The sequence below is a fragment of the Balearica regulorum genome, chromosome 27 (assembly GCF_011004875.1).
Source record: "Balearica regulorum gibbericeps isolate bBalReg1 chromosome 27, bBalReg1.pri, whole genome shotgun sequence".
NCBI lineage: Eukaryota > Metazoa > Chordata > Aves > Gruiformes > Gruidae > Balearica > Balearica regulorum.
Window position 1 is genome coordinate 2,156,278 of NC_046210.1, and position 20,280 is coordinate 2,176,557.

A 20,280-nucleotide genomic window follows, 5' to 3' on the forward strand; every position below is an offset into this window, starting at 1 on the left:
GCAATGCCCACGGGACGGTAAGCAAAGGCGCCCACAGACACCTGCACCGTGGCCTTGCAGAAGAACCATCCAGAAACACAGAGCAGACAGCTCCTGCTATTTCTGGAAGCAGACTCAGAGCACACTGAAACTTCCTGCAGCGACCAGGCGTTGCATGTGGGACGTACACAGAGGTTTTGCCACGAGGGCTTACGGCAGCTCAGCCCGTGTCTCCGGGGAAACCCAAGAGCACGGTGTTTCTCTCAAGGCTATACACAGGACCACCCGATCGATTTTCCTACAAGTTGGTGGTTTCTTGCTGGAACAACCAAGGAACAGAAGCCGTATTTATTGCATTAATCTCCATACCAGGAGACTCAAAAATGATTTTTATTTCTCCCTTATATTGCATTTCTGTAACTTTTACAGTATTAAAATGATTAACAAAAGCATAAAACTGGAAACAAAAACAATCAGAGTGTCTCCTCCGGCACCCCAAGGCCCGTCATCAGCAGGGGCTGCGCTTGTGTAATCACACGTGCGTGGAGAAGCTGAGACTCCGTCCTTGCAACAGGACACACGCTGTTCTCGGAAGGGAATGGACTGCCGTTCCCGGGAAGCAGGAAGGCACTCAAGGCATGGGCTACTTTTAAGCCTGGCTGGTGGGAATCCTCAAGAGAAGGTCCTGGTTCTTCACTGGAGAAGCGCTCAGGGCACATGCTTTAGATGTCCATGTCAAACTGCTCTTCCTCACCTGTGAGAGGGACAAAACACAGGAATGGGGCCTCAAAGCTTCACATGAAATACCAAATATTTTATTGAAGAAACAACCATCAGCTGCACTTCAGATGTGGCAGTTCGGACTTAAAATCCACGTTCAGGCATCAAGTTTGATAAGAAAACCACCTCGTACAAGCAAAATATAACCTCTGTCCGTAGAGGGGATCTTACTTGCAGACAGACAAGAGCAGAAGTAGAGATGCCCTTTAAATAATTTATTTTTACCCCTGGATTTCCTTGTAAAAAGGAACGTAACGAATAACATTGATGACAATCACTGGTATAAACTTCTGTTGCCAAAGACACAAGCGCACATTTCACACGTTACTATCTGTACAGCTGTTACCACAGCTCACCCAATCTGACAGGGTGCCAACGTGAGCAGCGATGATCTGTTCCCGAGGACAGCGCTTCTTCGCAAGAGTCACAACCAAACTGGCACCCAGCGTGCAGCCTGCATTTTGGGTTGCCAGAGAATCCAGTGAGCCACTGAAGGTCACGACAGTGTGTAAAAAAAAAACCAAAACCAACATTAAGCAATATTGACTCTGGAAAGGTTTTGCTTAGAGTGGGCATAGAAACCAGCTAACAAGCATTCAGATCTTTATTTTTAGAGAGAAGATATATAATCATGCTTGTAGTTTCAGGTTGCTTCAAGAAGTGATCTCACATAGCGTTAAAAAAAAGTTCAAGAGAAATACTTGCTCGTGTTGCTACTACAGTGCCTGCAGTTACCTCTGTTCTCCTGTGGACCAACTCTGCCTTGCTGTCTTACACACACCTGCAAGTGCCTGCAGAACCTGCTAAAGACAGCGACGGGTACCGGATAATCAATATCCACAAATCGGGTATTATACCCTAGCTACTTCCACTGAGCTCACTTGTACATCAGAAGCCTCGGTGTCAAAAAAAAAAAAAGTCAGAAGGAATTCACAACTGGGGCTGGTATTAAAACCCCCAGACAAACTCCGAATCGTAATCTGATCCTTTCCAAAAAGGCAAAGCAGCTGCAGGATGGTGCAGGACGGAGAGGCAGCAACAGCTGCCCCCATTCTCTCACCACAGGACTATTAATCCAGCAGCAGTTCTCCAAATGCTGAATTAATGAGAATTAAGTGATAACAAGAAGTTACACTTAACTAACTGAGAAAAACCACATTACTGGGGACCACCGCAGAACCTAATAACCATGAGAACCTCATTACCTAGTAACATCAAGCACACTTTGATTTTACAAGAAATTAGCAGAGTATTGACCGTAGGGATCTCCCGGCTCCATTCCATGTGTGAACATCTGTATTCCCAGATATTCCCAGCACTTCAGTTTGTTGCCATGCTCTCACCTGTGCTCGCTTTCTCATCACAGCTCTGGACATGGTTGTTCTCAATCTTCAACTCCTCCACATTTGGGCTCGTAACTCCTGGAATGTCCGGAAGGTCAGAAGGTGGTGTTTTGGCAACCGGAGAATTGCGGCACTCCATCAAAAATTTACGATCATAAATAATCCTCGTACCTGGAGGGAGAGAACACCACTGTCAGCTTTTAGCGTTTTAACGCACGAAATACAGCTGGGACATCTTCACAGCTTGATGTGCAGAACAGGAGTCACTTAAAATGATACCCATCATTTAGCACTTACTCTGCTCATTCTGTGCTACTTTACAAAAAAAGCCAGATACAATTAATCTGCCAAAAAAAAAAAAGGTATGAAAGTCAGTAACCCAAGTGATAGCTAACGCACTGGTGCACAGAGAGAACAAGACTCTGAAACCCAGACCGATATTGCGCGTGATAGGTAGAAGGGGCTGGATCTAACTCAAGGTCACAGCAAAACCCAAAGAAACTGTAAACTGCATTTCATTGCAGCTCATAAACATAACAGGCTTTTCTAAGTTGTCTGGGGCTGAGAATTGTAGACAGACACAAGCACAGGGTAACAGACACTGCCCAGCAGAAATCCCTGCACAGACATTTGCTCTCGCGTACCGGGTGCTGGCTCTCCGGCACGGTTACACAAAAAGGCTCGAACACAGAGCTGTTAATGCCCGGCCGTTGGAACGGTTAACCAGACCTACTCTCCCTGCCCTGCGTGGAACAAGCCAGCTCCAGCACATCACAGCGAGCCTCTGCGGGAGCAGAGCTCGGCTCCAGGCACGGATTTCTAGGAATGGTCTGAACAGCCTGTTCCTTATAAAGGAATTGTGCTGGAAAAAACTCAAAAAACACACACAGAAAAGGGATCCGTCCAAACAGACCGCAGCCTCAACCCAGAAAGTACTGAAAATCAGTTTTTTCTTCCCCCAAGAGGAAGTCTGTAAACCTCCTCTCTGGGTCAGGCCCCTACTGCTCCGCTCCTGCTCCAGCAAGAGGGAAAGGCAACTTCTCCTTGTGTGCTCCCAGAAAAACTTTTACTTAAAGTACAACGTGCAGGGAAACAAGCACCCATTAACATCTGTTCAGGGACACTAAACTCACTTTATTTTGAAGCATGGCTATAACAATGTAGCTGGATATCACGTTTCAAGAAAATTCTGCTAATGAGCTCCCGAAACCCTGGAAACTTTTTCACTAGAAGATTTTGAATTTGAATTGCTTCCCTAGATCCAAGGGGAGATCAAACCCAGCTCAGAGCTGTGCTTAGCTGGATCTGAGGTGACTAGCCTGCGAGTCGAGTGTTAAATTCCTGGGAGGTTCACAGAGGAGAGGACGGGGTTTCCTAGAACTACAGCTCTCCTACCGAGTATTAGGAGCACAGTTCAGTCAGACCAGAGCTTCCATGCCTGGTTCACGTTCCTCTGACAGTCACATGCCCAGAGCGTATGGAAGCAGGACACCCAGCCACGGCTGTCAACAGGCATGGCCCAAGGCCATAAATGGGCTCCTTCCAAGATGTAAAGCCCAGTTAATAGCAGTTCTCCTCCTGTTGTAAGGGAGAGCATTTAGTATGAAAGACTACACCTCCTGGGAGTTGCTCTGCTCCCTGAAAATCCCGGTTATACCACAGCTTCACACCCCCCCTCCAAGTGCCTCACTGTGCAGCTTGGAAAGTCCGGATGAGAATTTGGCTCACTGAGTATTTTCATCAGGATGAACACTAGGTTTGAAGGAGCATCCAGTACAACACCTCACTCCTTTCCTGCTCCCTGACGGAGCACAGGCACCGTGAGCTGCGCTGCTCTAAGCCATCCCGTCCCCGCTGAAAGAGCCAACACGTCCATGGCTGAGCCAGCAGCGCAGAGGCAGCTCCCTCTGCAAAAGGCACCTCTGCTCGCCGCGCATCTCTGCTCGCGACGGACCGAGCAGGCGGGACTCCCCAGATACTACTGCACGTGGGCTTTACTTAAAGACAACGTGTACACGTGCCCTCCGCAAGCGGGCGAGCAGCCAGGACAGGCACAACAGGAACGCTGAGAACAGACTATGCTTAAAGGTCACACACCACCTCTTACACGCTCCTCTGTGCTCGTTCATGCTATTGTATTGGGGTTTTTTTTAACCGCTGCTGGCTGCTGTAAGAAAAACGGCGCTGGCAGAGGACAGGGAATTTCTTCATCCTGCCATCCCTTCCAGAGGAGATCAAAGCCCAGAGAGATCCGTGAAGGTAGCTGAAAAAGGAAAATCAAGTCTTTTCCTCTTGGTTGCTGGCACCAAACCCAAGGCCAGAAACCACAGCGAAGCGAAGCTCGCTCACGTCAGCCCCACGGTGGGCTGCGCCGCTCCCCTGCTACTGGGATTAGAGGGAGGACGCTTTAGAGCATCGCGAGACGTGACCGCCCTCCTCAGAAGGGTCCTTTTAGCCAAACTGCATTTTAGGACATCGCTTCAACACTTCTGGAGACCCAAAAGCAATCTGCCCCAGAATTTCATCTCAGCGTTGTGCACGGTGAAAAATCTTAGGAGGAAAAGCTTGTGGTTTTGACCACAGAGCCAGGCCAGAAAAAAGGTGTTAAGGAGAAAGCTGACCTACAAGTGCCTGATGACTGGAAAAGCAAGTGTTCCCCTGCTCTCTCCAAGTAAATAAGCTCGGCTGTTGGACACACATAACTCGGCATACCACGGCTGTGGAGTCCCACCTTTTCCAAAGCCTGCAGTCACCCAGCACCGCTGCCGTGGGTTTCCAGCCCTGGCACCGAGCCCTTTTTCCATCACTCACATCCCCAGCGCTGCCTACAGCCAAAGGGATGACTTCAGAGATTACAGTCCTCAATTCTTCTCCAAAATTAGTCAGAGGTTTTGCACGACAAACTTGATTTGCTTCTTTCTTCCGATTCTTCGGATTTAACCTCCTGTTTTGCAGAAAATCTCAGACTTTCTTCAGTGGGCTACGTATGTTGAACACTTTCAACAAAAGGACCTAAACCAAGTGGTTCTGAAACATCAGATTATTTATTTTTACAGCATTAAGGGCTTACACGCAAAGTATCCTGCCTGGATCTGTGGACATATGGGTTAGCAGAAGACAGATGAAGAGAGCACGGCCCAGGAAGCAGAGGGGCTCTCCGAGCCCACGCTGGCCTGGCCCCGGCACTCTTTAAAGTGACGCTTTAGTGCATTAATCCGGGGAGTTTGCTGTGCAATGTATTGAGAATGGTTTCATGAGAGCTCTTCCAGACCGCACGGCACAAGGAACTCTTTGCAATAGTGACCACGAATGCAGACCAACAAGCCAAAGCTAACACACCTCCAAGTCCTTCAGGGGTTTGAAGTCACTCCTCCTTTTAGCACCCAAATCCAACACCTGAAGGCAGACGGCCAGCGCCCGCAGCACGAGTTGTCCTCAAACAGGCTGGGGACGGACTAAAGTACCACGCAGTCACGAGAGCACTGTGGATTTTGCCAGGTGTGCACACCCTAACAATAAACACAATTCATGTTTCTCCTCCATGCTCTAGACATTCATTAACTCTCCAACAGAGACAAACAGATGATAATCCTGGAAGGCTCATTACGCTGCAGAGCACTGCTAATTGTTCATTGCTATTCTGTTATTCAGAGCACATGAATATAGCTGAGAAAGTCATTCTCCTTCTCCTATCTTCCATGGCATAATTACTGCAAGTACTATTTAAGTACTTCAGTTATTTGCTGCTTTCAGAGGAGCGAGAACACGTGGCAAAAATAACACAAGAACTTCAGTTCCCCAACCAAGCTTTTCTGCACAAAAACAAAAAAACCAAGTGAGTCAGCAATGCTGACTTCCCCTTCTCTGAAATTTAACCCCTTAAATATTGTGTTGTGAAGAGTCTGGTAGCTCTGAGGGACAAACAAAACCATCACCCACCACCCCCATTTAGTTTGTCCTTTTGGCTGAACTTCAAGTACAGTTTCATCATTCCTGCTGCTCACCCTGATCTTTTGTGGAGCAGCACGGGGGAAAAATTCTTCAAGATATGGAAAAAATTATCTCAAACCACTGATCAGCAGGAGCGCAGGCAGCTGCCGTGGCTGGAAATACACACAAGCGATCCGATGCCCGGTGTCATCATCTGGAACAGCAGCCGCTTATCTCGAAAGCCAAACTACTCAAAATAAACAGACGCTCAGGCAAGCCACAAAACCGTTCAGATGGACGAGCCCTTTAGGGAGCTTTGCACATGACGTCCCCGCTGTAGTACGCAGGGACAGAGGACGCTTTAGGTGTAGCTCAGATAAACACAGAGCTTACACACTGCGGACTTGCAACCCAGCTGCCTCCACCCTGAGCAGGCAGCGAGTATAGCTAACTCTCACCATGTTTATTCTTTATTTGAAGATGAAATCTCTAAAAGATGCCACTCCTGGTAGTCACACGCAGCACAGCTATCGGGGCTGCACAAATCTCTTGCAGCAAAGAAAGAGGGAACAAACCCACTGTCCTTTCGTGACAGAGGAGCACTGCACTTTCAGAAGTTCAGAGCAACTTGGGAGGAGAAAAAAAAAAAAAAGCCCCAGGGTTTACTCACTGCCAGAGGAAACAGCAAATATTAGAGATTAGAATTAATAAGTAACCCAAACTGGAGGATGGGTTCACTCCAGCAAGGCTACCCAGGAGCACAAACAGCTGCCTTGTTTTGCAGCACAGACACCCAGGCAGACGCTGTCACGCTGCTCCGGCTCCAGCTCGCTCTTGGGAGGGTGGAAACCCCAGCCCGGGGAGGGGGGACCCCCCCCAGGCAGCACCCGGGGTCACCCCAACGCTGCAGCGAGAACACCCACCCAGCTGCTGCCGCCCAAACGGGGCCCTCCCCACAGCCGCCTGCAGAGCGACAGCCCCCCCCCCCCCGCAACCCCCCCCCAAAGCGGGGGCCACCCCCATATCCCCACCCGAGTAAGAGACCCCCAAACCCCCACACAGCCCCGGGCTCCCCCGCTCCCCCCGGACCAAACGAGAGCCCCTTCCCCCCGCCGCCCCCCCCAAACCACAACGGCCTTCCCCGTAACCCCGCGCTGGGGGAAGAGCCGCCCCCGAACAAAGGCCCGTCCGGTTCCCACCGCAAACCCGGGGCCGCCCGCAGCACCCGGGGGCTCCCGCTGGAGCATCCCCCCGCAGGGAGAGGCCTGGCCCCGGCCCGCCACTCACCGCCCGGCGTGGTCCCGAAGACGGTGCCCCCCGGCGTGGTGCTGTAGTCGCCAGGCGGCAGCGGGGCGCCGTCGGGCAGGGCGAGGCGCTTGCCGGGGCCCGGGATGTCGCGACTTGGCGTCTGCCCCTGGCAGCAGCGGCCCGACATGACACCGGCACCGGGGCTGCTGCGGCGGCGGCTGCTGCTCCCGCCCTGCCCGCCCTGCCCGCCGCTTCCGCCTACGGACACGCCCCTTCCGCCGCGGGGTGCGACGGGAAATCGAGCGGGGGGCGGGGCCGAGGGAGGGGGTTAACCTGAGCGGGGCGGGGCGGGGGCGGGGCGTGCCCGGGCGCACGGCGGGTCCCTGTGCCCCCCGGTCCCGCGGGGTGTCTGTGGGGGCGCGTTGCCCCCTGCGCCCCCCGCCCCCCCCAGTGCCGTGCCCCCCCCCCCCCCCCAGCGGTGACCCCTCAGGGTGTGCACAGGGATTGCTGACAGCGCTGCCCGCTGCCTCCTCCTCACCGGGGGGGCGTGCAGCTGGGGTGGCCGCCGTGGGAGGTCCCGGGTGGGCCCCGTGTGAACCCTGCGGGGACAGATGTCTGCCCGCCTGGGTGGCAGACCCCCAGCCCAAATGGCTTTGCCACCTCCGGGGAAGGGCGGGGGGGGGCAGGAAACAAACGCGGGAGGGGCCGGGGGGGGCCACACAGCGTCTGCACACGTGTCCGGCGCCCCCCCACGCCGTGCCCCGGGTGGGGCAGGACTGCTCCGGTCGGGGCTGCCCGGGCCTCGAGGCATTGGAAAAATAGATTTTTCCTTCTTAAAACTCTATTAGCTAAACCATTTAAAGAGAAGCTGGAGCGCAGAGGGAGGGCAGCAGGGCGGGTTGGACTTGCTGGGCCCGGCTGGGCCGGGGGCAGAGCTCACAGGGATGCAGCCCTGGCACTGAGCCCCTCCGAGCATCCCTGGGCAGGGGCAGAGCCGGCTCTTTCCCCCCCCCCCCCCACGCAGGACCACCCTGCTCACGAGTGTGCCGAGTGCCGGCAGCTCAGCCCTGCCTGCGGCCGGAGGGAGAGGGGCTCCCCGAGCACGGCGGGAAGGGGGCAAGACCCCCAGCACTGCCCCCGCTGCCCGGGCCGGGTGCTTTGCACGGCCGTGCCGACCCCGCGCCGTTCGTAAGGACCCTCCGCTCCCTGCTCTCCCCCGGCAGCTCCGGTCCCCGCTGGAGACAGCCCCTCAGCTCCTCCTTGCTCGCCCAGCAGCGCCCGCAGGGTGCCGGCTCGGGGACGCCGGTGCGATGCTGACACCTGCCGATGGCGGGGCGGCGGGGCCAGCGCGGGTGCGGGCACCGCTTCGGGAACCGCGGGGGCGGCCGGGGCTGTGGCAATGACCGTCCCTGGCAAGGGGCTGCGGCTGCTCTCCTGGCCCGGGCGGTGGTGGGACGCGGCCGGCCCCCGTCCTGCCCAAACCCCGCCATCACCCCGGCACCTCGCTGCCCTCCCTCCTTCCCTGCCTGCTTCGGCCGGCCAGGGCTGAGCCGGCTCCTGCGGCTCCCCGACCACTGCCCCATCCCTGGGGGACAAAACCTCATCCTTGAGGAGCCATGGTTCAACCCTGGGGCGCTGGGGGGCCCTGGGGGGGGCTCTGAGCCCTTTCTCCAGGGCAGCATCTGTGTGGCCAGGGCAGCGGTTTCCTGCCAGGCTGGGGTATGGAGAGGGGCGCTTCAAGGGCTCTGCCCCCCAAGGACCCCCAGGACCCCAGGCAGGCTGCGGTGCCCCCCAAGGACCCCCGGGATCCCAGGCAGGCTGCAGTGCCCCCCAGGATTCCCAGGACCCCAGGCAGGCTGCAGTGCCCCCCAAGGACCCCCGGGATCCCAGGCAGGCTGCGGTGCCCCCCAAGGACCCCCAGGACCCCAGGCAGGCTGCAGTGCCCCCCAGGATTCCCAGGACCCCAGGCAGGCTGCAGTGCCCCCCAAGGACCCCCGGGATCCCAGGCAGGCTGCAGTGCCCCCAAGGACCCCCAGGACCCCAGGCAGGCTGCAGTGCCCCCCAGGATTCCCAGGACCCCAGGCAGGCTGCAGTGCCAGGCAGGCAGCCCTCGCCCCATGCCAGCTGCTGAATCGATTACTGGGCGCTGGGGCAGGAAAATAACATATCCGGCCTTGCCGAATGACATCAGCAGTGACCCCCAACCCAGCAAGGCGTCCTGCCGCCAAATAAAAAGGTCCACTGCCATTTCCTCCTCCTCCTCCCAGAGAATGGACCATTACGGGGTCAAGGAGCTGGGGGGAGGTCAGGCTTTAAGGGCACATCCTGGCCAGGGCGGAGCAGGGGGCCACGAGCCCCCGCTTCATGGGGGCATCTGCCCTTGGCGCCTGGGGGACCCCGGCTTGGGGTGTGGGCAAGGCCTGGCTGCAACAGTGAGTGTGTGTGTGGGACCCTCCAGGGTGTTCAAAATCCCACAAAATGCCTTTTTTGGAGATGCCCCTTTGGGGGACCAGACCCTTTCTGTCCTGCAGTGACAGCATCTTCACGCCATGAGACCTGCTGGTGCGTCCCCATCGGGGGGGCTTCCACACGGCAGTTGGGGTGCCCAGGAGACCCCAAAAGGCTGCAGCGGAGCTGAGCAGCACGAGACAGCCAGTCCCCGTCCCAGACCGAGGACGCGGACGCTCAGCTCTCGCTGCCTTCACTGAGCGCTGCAGAGCTCCAGCCCGTCATGGAGAACACGCTGCTCTCCCGGGCTGGCAGCGACGTCCTTCCTGGACTCTGCTGATACAATCTCCACCACCGGAGAGACCTCCCCAGAAACCAGCTGGCACCGAGCGAGCTGGTCCGGGATGCACAGCCCAGACCCCTAACAATAGCCTTTCCTCCTCATCCGTCTCTGTCTCCCATTTCCCACACAGGCTGGAGACTAAAAAAAAAAGCAAGAAGAAAGAAAGGGGAAACCACCTGGACCCAGGGAACAACCAGCCCTGGGCAATAAATCAATGATGTCTCTGCAGGGGCAGGACCCCTGTGCCACCTCTCACTGGGCCGTCCGGCATTTCTCTGTGGTTCTGTGCATGGGGACGGCACCAACAACCACCAAGAAAAGAGATGAGGGGGGATACGGGGACCCCAACCCCGCCACAGCATCGCCATCCCAACGCCTGGTGCAGCTTGGTGCTCCCGGCAGCACACATGGGACCAGGGATGCTCCTGGCCGGGGGGGTTGTGAGATGCCCCCGGACACCGGCTCCTGCTGCCCTGGTGCTGCCTGCCCTGTGCCGGCGGGCAGAGAAGAGGCATCGGGCTGTGGTGCTGGTCTGCCCACGCTACCAGCACCTGCTGGTTACAGTATGTTCATCTCTAGGGCATTTTATCTGCCCTTTCTGGGCAGCTAACAGGGCTTGAAAGCCCTTCATCATCCTCATGTGATACAAGGCTATTGCCTTCTAAATCGGGAGCAGAAGTGCTTCACGTAGGTGTCCGTCTCTTTGCCCGCTCACCAGCAATTGCAGCGTCTTTGCTACTGACCTGGTTTAAATCACTTTTAGCTGAGCAGGGTTGGCTTTTTGTGAAACGCTTGCTCCCCTAGCAGGCTCCCAGGGAGGGAAACGTGTCTGGTGGCTCTTGGAAAACAGGTCTTATAAGTCATGAAATACTAAATTTCACATTGTGCGCACAACGGCTGGGGGCTGCCGCGGGGAACAGCCCCCTTGTCCGCTGCCCTGCGGCCCTTGGCGTGAGAGCAGCCTCGGGGGACGGGCAGCGAGGGGCAGTTCCTGCCCATCCCCGGGCTATCGCCGGCGGCACTTCCACCAATACTAACCGGGCTGCTGATTACAGGAGGGTTTGCTGCAGACAGGAAGAAAATAAACCGAGGGGAGGATAAACTTCTGCGTGGTGGGCAGCGGGGACTTGGTGGCTTTTGTCTCACCACATCCATCATCTCCGCATCTGCATGGATCCAGGGCGGGAGGGCTCCTCTCCAACCCTACGCCGCACCCCGTTTCTCCCAGCTGGAAATCCAGCTCCAGCCCCATGCAGGACGGTGGGTCCTCGGGTGCTGCTGCCCACCGCAGCGACCCCCCCGGGTGAGGATGTCCCTGTTGCGGGCGGCATTTCCACCCCATCCGTGTTTACATTCCCCTCCGATTGCCGGCGGAGATAACAACAAACCCACATCCACTTTGCCCGCCCAAGGGCTGTTTGTGCAGATAAAAGTTGCCCCTGGTAAACAAGCCCATCCTGCCTGTGGGAAGCGCACCTCCGCCCTGCCCGCAGCCCTCGAGGAGGAAAACCCTGGCCAGGGCTCAGCAGGACCGTGGTCCCCAATGTCCCCGTCCTCTGGGCACAGGTCAGGGCTGGCTCTTGCTGGGGGTGCTCAGCACCCCAAAACTCACTCCTGGGACGTGCCGTTTGGTTCACGGTCTTGCAAAGGCAATTTGGCAGAGACAAGGACATCCCTGCGGGCTGGCACGGAGTGGGCACACGCCTGGCACCAGTGTCTCGCACAAGGCACGGCTCTGCTCGTGCCCGCAGCAAGCTCTGCCCCGGACCGAGGGGCCGCGGGGGCTCTCCTGCGCTGCGGGCTGGGGGTCTCCTGCCTCTTGCGATGGGAAAGCCTGGCAGAAACGACTGTGGGGTGGGAGGAGAACAGAGCAGGGAGGGCAAAGGGCACCGAATCAGATTCCCAGGAGCTGGGATGCATCACTGGATTGGGAGGGAAGCTTCTGCCCGTTGGCCGTAGGCTCCCATCCGCACCCTTCGCATGGTGCCCGGCATCCCTCTGCCACGTGCCGGTGGCTGCGTTTGCCCCTTCCTGCACGTGCCGGCCGGCTCCAGCCTGCTCTGTAGATGGGGCTGGAAGCTGGCCTGGAGATGGAAAGCGTTTGTGAGCAATCTGCCTGCACTTCGGACGGATCCTGAGCTCTTCCCCGGGGCAGGAGCAGGCGAGCGGCGGTGCGGCTGGGCAGGCTGCGAAGAGCCACCCTGGCTGTGGGGTCGCAACACCCGGAGCGCCCTCGCTGCCCTTGCTCCTGCTGCGGGTCACTCCTGGGAGCCAAAAGGCCCATGTGCCAGTTAGGAAATAAAATATTCATTGGACCTTTCCTGACCTCGAAGGGGCTCGGTCCCTCCGCCAGCCCGGCAGCTCCTGCTGGCAGGCTCCCCACTCTTACAACACCCTGCCCTGCCCGCGCAAGCCACGCTGCCCGTCACAACCACGGAAATGCCTGGACAGGGAAAGGTTTTCGTTCCCTGCCTGCACTGAGAGCAGCCTGCCCTCAGCAGCCTGGCTGCCCCGCGGCCCTGCCGGATCCGTGCGAGCCGGGCTGCTCAGGCAGGTCTGCTGCAGGAGGCGAGGCTGAGCTCCCAGCACGGGTACCGTCTTCAGGGTTTGGAAAGTGCCTTAGCTTCTGCCTCCTCCTCCTCCTCCTCCTCCTGGCTCCCAGCGCATCCCCCAGCGCTTTGGCTGCAGCCGCAGGACCCCTCATCCACATTCTCCTCTCTCCCCACCAAAGCACCCGGGAGTCACCGAACAACAAAGCTGCTCGTAGCGCTTGATGCATAAACGTAAAAGCTGAGCTCCGGGTGTGATGTGAACTATGTGCCGACGGAAACACCCGCCTGCACGACACGGCACGCCAAGAGAAGCAGCTGGGCTGCAGGCGCTGGGGGTGCTGGGGCCAGGCTGGGCAGCGATGAGGGTGCCTGGAGCTGTGAAATCTTGCTCAGGTCCCAGTTCCGGAGGAGGGGGTTTCACCTGCCAGGGCAGAGGGACCCAGAACCCCTCACAGCCCTGGGGGTCTCCATCCCGGTGGGCTGGGCGAGGGAACAGGGTGCTGGGGCAGCCGCTTCTCCCAGCGCCCGGACATGAGTTCGGGGTGCAGGCTGCGGGGAGGAACCTTTTCCCCATTTGCTTCCCTCAAGAAGGAGGTTTCTGAGAAACACCGCGGAGGCAGGAGGAATGCACGGGTTAAAAATAGCTGCCATGGCATGGGGGCCACCGCTGCAGCCACGGCCAGAGCCCGCAGGGAAGCGCTGACCTCCTCCTCCTCCTCCTCCTCCTTGTTGTTGTTGTTGTTGTTGTTCCACCCTGCAAACATCGTGTGCGGGAAGCAAACACAGCCTGGGGCTGCGCAAGCAGGGACGATGCCCTTGCACGGTGCGATGGGTGCAGGGTCAGGCCCAGGAGGGCACCGGAGTGCTGGGATGCAGGGATGCTGTGAGGAGTGGGGGTACAAGGAACTGGAGAGGGGCAGAGGAGGGGCAGGGGGACACCACCGCGGGCAGCACCGGGGGTCTGACACCGAGGTGGCACGTGGCAGTTTGGCCGGTGGCCATGGCTGGGCTGGCAGGCAGCTCCGCTCAGGGCTGCTGATGCTCCCTCCCTCCCCACCAGCGCAGGAGCAGGACCTGCACCCCCCTCCCTGCCCAGCTTTACCCAAAACAGCCTTTGCTCCCCAAAGTGGGGCCAGACCTGCATCCTGCTGCCCCACGGCTGGGGGCAGAGCCGGGCAAAACCACCATCGGGATGCTCCTCTCTTCCTCGGAAGCCTCTGCCTGAAAGCACAGCTACTCTCAGATGTTATTTTTGTTGCTGACATTTTTTCACGACAGTTTCCACACTTTTTGTGAAATCTGTACCGATGTTATTGCAAACTTCTCCCTCCTTCCCCCCCACCCCATTTTTCTTTAGCAATAGCTGCAGGAAAACCAGAAATGATGGACAAAGGGTTGTGAAAAGGTCTGTAAAACCGTTGCAGATCCCGGTGGCAGCACAAGGACTCTCATTTCTCAGGGTACCTGTGGCTGGAGGGACATGGAAATGTCAGAAATGAAACCCTGCTGCAAGGTGTGTTAAAAATGTCAGAAATTGGGAATAACTGCCTGCAGGCATTGCTCTTGCTGCTGCCGTAGGCTTTCCCCACAGCAACATGGGAAAGAAAACAGCTTTATTATGATTTTTTTTTTTAATCTGAAAACATAATTGCACAGGGATTTGGGGGGCAGGAGAAGGACCTGAGATTGCTTTAGTGTAGCCTTTGACACTGGCTGGGTTTCAGAATCTCGATGCCCCTTTCCCTAATTCTCACAAGGCTGCCGTAGCCTCGGGAAGAGCCGCAGCCCGGCGCTGGCCAGTGGCCGTACCCAGCCTCGGGGCTGCCTGCTCTGGGCAGGATCTGCCCCGGCAGCGAGATTCCTGCCTCTGCCTCCTCTCCGGTGGGAAGCGATGCTGCTCACCACCGTGGAGGTAACAAGCTGCATTCACCCTGCCAGGTTTCCCACCTCTCCATCCCTGTCTGTCCCTTCAGAGCCACCCTGGGGTGCCCTAGGCGAGGAGAAGGGATCCCACCAGCCCTGCCCGGCCCCATCCTTCACCCCGGAGGGCAGCACAGCTCCCTCCACCAAAGTTCTGTGTCCGTAGGGCAAACCACTGTGGGAACAGGCTAATAAACAGCAAATCGAGTGACCTCAGCCCTGCCTGCGCAGGCAGCCAGCAGCGGGCTTTGACCTTCTCGGTACCCAGGGTACACTCTGCCTCTTTCATCATTATCGATGCATTTGCTCCCAGGAGTTTCCCTTGGAAAACAGGATGTGAGCGTGTGAGATGGCCGCTCGACCTCCCAAATACGCTTGGACCCTGCCGGGACGCTCCCGTCCCCACCACCGCGGGAAGCAGGGCTTGTCCCAAGCCGGGATGGCAGCGCCGGGGTGGCACCGAGATTATCCCCCGTGCTCTGCCGTGGGCTGCCGGGGAGGCTGCGCTCGGGCAGCAAGCAAAGGAGCTCCTAGATGTGTGTGTGGGGGTTTATAAACTGCCCCAGATGCAAAGCAAAAACCCTGCTTAAACCCCCGTAAAGGCGGGATATATGCTGGAAATCTTTCCCTTTGCAGGTACGGCGGGCTATTGAGCGTGCCTTGACTAACCCATACTCTGAAATGAGTCAGTGAATGAGTCGCATTTTTATTATTTTTTATCCTTCTGACACAGAGAATTTTTTGCTGCCTGTGCCCGAGCCCTGGCTGACGCGGTGCTGCGGCTCCCAGCGCTGTGCTTGTATTTACCGGGGGAGGAGAGTTTATATCGAGCTGAGAGTTTATGTACAGCTTCCTCCAGCCTTCCCGGGACAGGCAGTACCCAGCGGGTTAAAGCTTCATCACAGCGTGTTTATGTGCTGACAAGGAAACATGATGACAGATAATCCCAAACAACTTCAAAGAAAGATTTGTGAATCCGATATGGAAACTATTCCTAAAGTCTCAGCGCAGAGAGCCCCAGACTAATTACCGCTGCGGACATTAAAGGCAGAGCGGGACCCGTTGCCAAAAGCCCAGCGCCTGGCCTGGCCCCGTGCCCACCCCGCCGAACCCCGGGCTCCATCCTTGCACCGCACGGGGTGGCCAGGGGGATTTGGGGTAAAATGATGCTCCTTGAGCAGCTCTTGCTTAGGGTCAGGGTTGAGCATCACACGGTCCTCACTGTCCTCTTCTGCTGTCCCTGGGTGTCCCCGGTAGCCCTGGGTGGGTGAGCAGGATCTTCCCTGCAGCCAGGACAGCCCCATCTCACCCCTTGGCTCCACCAGCGCGCCCGGCAAGAGGGGGTTAATGCTGAGGTGGGATTCAGCCCCCTCCACCTGGGAGGCATTTAGGGATTGAGGAATAGAAGAGGCTGGGGAGGTGGTGGGACCCTGGTGGCAGCCAGCGCTGTGGCAGACAGCCTTGCAGGGGCTGGTGGCTTGCTCCGGTGCAGGTAGTGCCATGGTGCGTGGCTTTGTGTGGGGGATGGCTGCCAGCCCGGGTGGGTTTGCTGCAGAGGGGATGTCTTCTCAGCCCCACGTAGCATCGCAGGGTGCTGTGGGTCTGTGGGGTCTCTGGGCAGGACTTGCTCAGAGCCCTTGCGTGGATGGGGATGCTGTGGGGTCCTGGGCTGGCAGGATTTCCACCATGGGGACTGGCAGCTCTCAGCAGTGACAGTCCTGCCTGCAGAGCCTGAGCCTGCTGCCCTGCACCTGCCTGGGTGCTTCCCCAGGGAGTTCGCAGAACTAAATTGTATCTCGAAGCTCCTGAGGGTTTTAGTGGCCACCCAGGTTGCCCTGGCTAGGCTGGGGCATAGAGTATATGTGGTTTCTTGGAAAACCTTGTTGGAAGCATGGTGTGGAATGAGTGCTGATGAGGCAGTAGGGGTGCAGTGCCCATCCCAGAGGTGCTGGGGCTCGCAGCTCTCCCAGGGCGCTGGTGGTGAACCCCTCCTGCCTGCCCTTGCCCTTTGCTCTGGGCTGGGGACTTGTGCCAGCACAGCTCTGGCTCTGAATTCCACGGACGGGCAATGCTTTGCAACACAAGCCTGGCTCAGGAGGGGTTCTGGCACCGTCTCTTACTGGTGCAAAGCTGAACCGCATCTCTCTGGGTGCAGTAGTGCCTCCCCCCGCTCAGGTCCTGGTGCCCGTGCTCCGCGGAAGGGCTGGGGATGGACAGGCAAAACCCTCAAACGCTCTGTCGGCAGTTTCAGCGCTGCGCTGGGTTTGGTTTCTGAGCCTCTGCTGTGATGGGGAAGCTGGGGAAGGCTGAAGCAAAGGGGAGAGCAGTGAGGCCCTGGGGAGATGGGGATGCCCATGTCCCTGCCGCCGGTGTGTGGGCAGCGAGCAGCAATGCCGCCGTGACTCCTGCCGTACACTGGTTTTTATCACTTGTTCTGTAATGGCAAGTATGCGAACAGCGTGCCAGGGGAGAGAGAGCAAGAGTTCCCAGCTATAAAAAGCTTTTGTTTTATCCCAGTGTGGCATCAGCCCGGCTCAGCCTTGGCAGAGCCTGAACGTGCCGCGTTTAACAATGCTGAGAGGCAAAGCTGGCGCTTGCCTGTTGCTGCCCGGTCTCTCCTCTCCTCCCACCGAGCCTCAGCCCCTCCTTGGTGCCCGCCTGCCCTCTCTGGGGCCAGCCAGCTTTAGCGAGCTCACAGATGCGATTATGAATTGAACATGAGGGATAGAGGATTAAAACTGTGCTTAATACCTGAGGTGGCAGGTCACGGGAGCTTGGGCAGGGATCTGATAGCTGGTACCTCCTCCCTGCCAGCTGCTCGTGCACCACCTGGCCAGGCTGGATTCATCTCTTGGGCAGATGGAAATGATCCGTCCTCCCCCGCCACCCTCATCCCGGTGCACATCCACACAGGCACGCTGGGGTACCTCTGGTTTGGACAAGGTCTGGCTCTCCAGTTTGCGGGTGCCAGGCTGCGGTGCTGACGCCACCATTGACACCAGCTCGTCACCCCTCGGGGTGCGTCACCCTTCCCCGAAGCGGGCTGGAGCCAGAGCTCACGTCTGCCAAACTCCTGCAGCAGTCACAAGCTCCCCTCTATCTGGTAAATGCCAGGCGCTGATTTATCCGCTTTGCGTGTCGGGGATCGTGCCTCACCCGCACCCTCGGTGGGGGGGGATTAGTAGGACCAGAGCCGTATGTGTGAACCTGAAACACTTAATTAGGATGTCGTGTGCGTGCAGTCTGCTTGGGGTGGATAAGGCTGCGGGACAGGGATTAAACAGTGCAGGGACTTTGCATCCACTTAAGCAGGAGCCCCAGCATGCAAAAACTTTGTTGAAGATCAGGGCAGGTGATTTACACCTGACAGAGGCTCAGGATGCCAGGGCTGGCCAAACCAGGTTCCCCTGGCTGTGTGGGGGACTACGCTGGTGCACCAGCTGCAGAAAGGTGGGCTTGTGTCCCGCCTGAATGATCCCAAGTTATTTCCCTGGGAAGCTACAAAAGGGAATTTGAGCTCCTTGCAGGAGAAACACTGGCCCAGAGGAAGCATCCTCCTCTGGTCTAAGGGATGGCTCCTGCTCGCTGTCAGGGCAGTGCTGGGCATCGGTGGGCATGGGGGAGCCTGATACTGCAGGATGGTATGCAGCCCCTTGCCCTCAGCACCACCTTCGGAGGAACCCCGGACCTTGCAGACACCTTGTTCTGGTGCTAGGATCCTTTCACAGGTGAAATTGCCCCGTGATGAGGCATCTTCCAGGAGCTGCTAAACACCCTCTGCAAAGGGCTCCACAGCTGCTCCTTGAGCTGTCTGCCCCTCTAAAGCCGTGCCCAGGCAGACCCTCTGCCCCCTCGGATGCTGTTTGAGACCTCCGTGCCCAGGCAGACCCTCTGTCCCCTCGGATGTGTCTGGGACCAGCTCAGACATCTGTTCCCTCTCTCCAAACACATCCACGGGCACCAGAAGCTCCATGTGCAAGGAGAGCTGCGCTGTTCATTCCCTGCATCCCAGCTCTCCCTGAGCAGGGATCTTCCCTAATCCATCCTGACTCTCTCTCTATATATAAAGAAGTATTTTTAAATATCCACTGTTTATTCTGTAGCAACAGCCAAAGGAGCTGCTCTGATCCACGGCATAAACATATTTTCCCAGAGTTTTCTAAACAGCCACTTGACCCGCCGGCCAGCACTTCCCTGCAGCATCTCTCTGGGGCTGGCTCAGCCTCCCCCTGCCCGTGGCGGCCGCAGGTAGAGAGCTGGGCCAGCGTTTCTGGCCAGTGGCAGGGATGGGCGAGGGGAGAGGATGCTTTCCCTGGTGACAGCCCTGGGCTGGAGGGTGCGGCCGGGGTCTCTGCTGCTGCGGGGGCTCGGTTCGAGGCTCTAGAGCAGCGGGATGGCGGTCAGGGCTGTGCGAGACCCGGCATCTCTGTGCTTCAGCTTTTCCAGCTGTAAAACTGGGACAAAGATACCGAGCCACGTTACTTCCCCTGCCTTGATGAAACGCCTGGGACTCTCCCTTCCTCTCCCCAGTCGAGTCGGCTCCCTGGGAAGGGAGGAGGGCAGCGAGCTCTCCTGTCTGGGAGTGGGAGGAAAAGTAGTTCCAGAGAGAAGACATCAGCAGTGGTGTTTTGGATGCCTGCTTCGGCATCTCGAGAATGCCTGGCTGTTTGTCCCGCCACGGGCAGTCTGTCCGTCGCTTTGAATGTGAGATCCCCTCCAGAGCACGGTGGTGTGGAGATGGTCTGAAAGCACCGTGAAGGACTATCTGCAGGAGAAGACACTGTAAAACCCCCAGGGCTGAGTCCTGCAGCCCTTCTCAGTGCCCAGGAGCCAGCGCACAGCCCAGCTCTGCTGGGTGGGTGTACGCGGGGCTGCTGGGGAAGTGGAGGCGAGGATGGGGAGCGGAGGCGAGGATGGGGAGCGGAGATGAGGATGGGGAGTGGAGATGAGGATGGGGAGTGGAGATGAGGATGGGGAGTGGAGGCGAGGATGGGGAGCGGAGATGAGGATGGGGAGCGGAGGTGAGGATGGGGAGCGGAGATGAGGATGGGGAGCGGAGATGAGGATGGGGAGCGGAGGCGAGGATGGGGAGTGGAGATGAGGATGGGGAGTGGAGGCGAGGATGGGGAGCGGAGGCGAGGATGGGGAGCGGAGATGAGGATGGGGAGTGGAGATGAGGATGGGGAGCGGAGATGAGGATGGGGAGCGGAGATGAGGATGGGGAGTGGAGATGAGGATGGGGAGCCACCAGCTCCTGGTCACCCAGCAGGGTCGTGACAGAGCAGGGCATCCTGCCCCCGTGCCCAGCCTCTGCCAGCTCCATAGAGCCAAGCCCAGCGCCCCTGTTACCCACGGACATTCCCACAGCTGCTCTTGCTTTACTTTGCAGGCACAAAATCCAGCTGCAGCTCCATGTGCTGACACGCGCTGGAGTTGCATGTGCAGCCACGCTGAAAGGACGATGACTTTTCCTGCACGCATCTCGTTTGTGCCACACACCGTTCCAGCGGAGGGACAAATCACCCTGCAGATAGCGAGTCCAGGGCTCGGTCCAAGCCAGCAATTAATGCCAGAGCTGGGAGCTAAACGGGGTTGCATCAAGCCCTCGTCTGACTGCTTTGAAAAACCGAAACAGTCTTGTAAAGATCAAGCTTGTAAAAATGGGGCTCTGTTTTGCTAGCTCATGAATGGGAAGCAATGCCAACTGGATAATTTTTTACACATATTTTTTTCCTCT

The 20,280-nt window shown here is 57.7% G+C and overlaps 1 protein-coding gene across 1 annotated transcript; it reads right to left on the minus strand.

The window, feature by feature from the left end:
• Positions 1–326: 326 nt before the first annotated feature.
• On the minus strand, positions 327–7,574 carry EIF4EBP1 (eukaryotic translation initiation factor 4E binding protein 1). The gene is made up of 3 exons (XM_075736839.1): positions 7,320–7,574; positions 2,103–2,273; positions 327–733 (listed from the first exon to the last, which is right to left on the minus strand). Exons 1-3 carry the CDS (start codon positions 7,465–7,467, stop codon positions 702–704), a joined length of 351 nt encoding a protein of 116 aa, XP_075592954.1. The 5' UTR covers positions 7,468–7,574; the 3' UTR covers positions 327–701.
• Between the last annotated feature and the right edge of the window lie 12,706 nt (positions 7,575–20,280).

What these genes read in the sequence shown, in the direction of transcription:
- EIF4EBP1 (XM_075736839.1), bottom strand. Translation starts at nt 7,467, where the DNA reads ATGTCGGGCCGCTGCTGCCAGGGGCAGACGCCAAGTCGCGACATCCCG. An exon ending in CTTCGGGACCACGCCGGGCG is followed by an intron (nt 2,274 to 7,319) that starts GTGAGTGGCGGG and finishes CTCTCCCTCCAG; the next exon opens with GTACGAGGATTATTTATGAT. An exon ending in TGATGAGAAAGCGAGCACAG is followed by an intron (nt 734 to 2,102) that starts GTGAGAGCATGG and finishes TCCCTCTCACAG; the next exon opens with GTGAGGAAGAGCAGTTTGAC.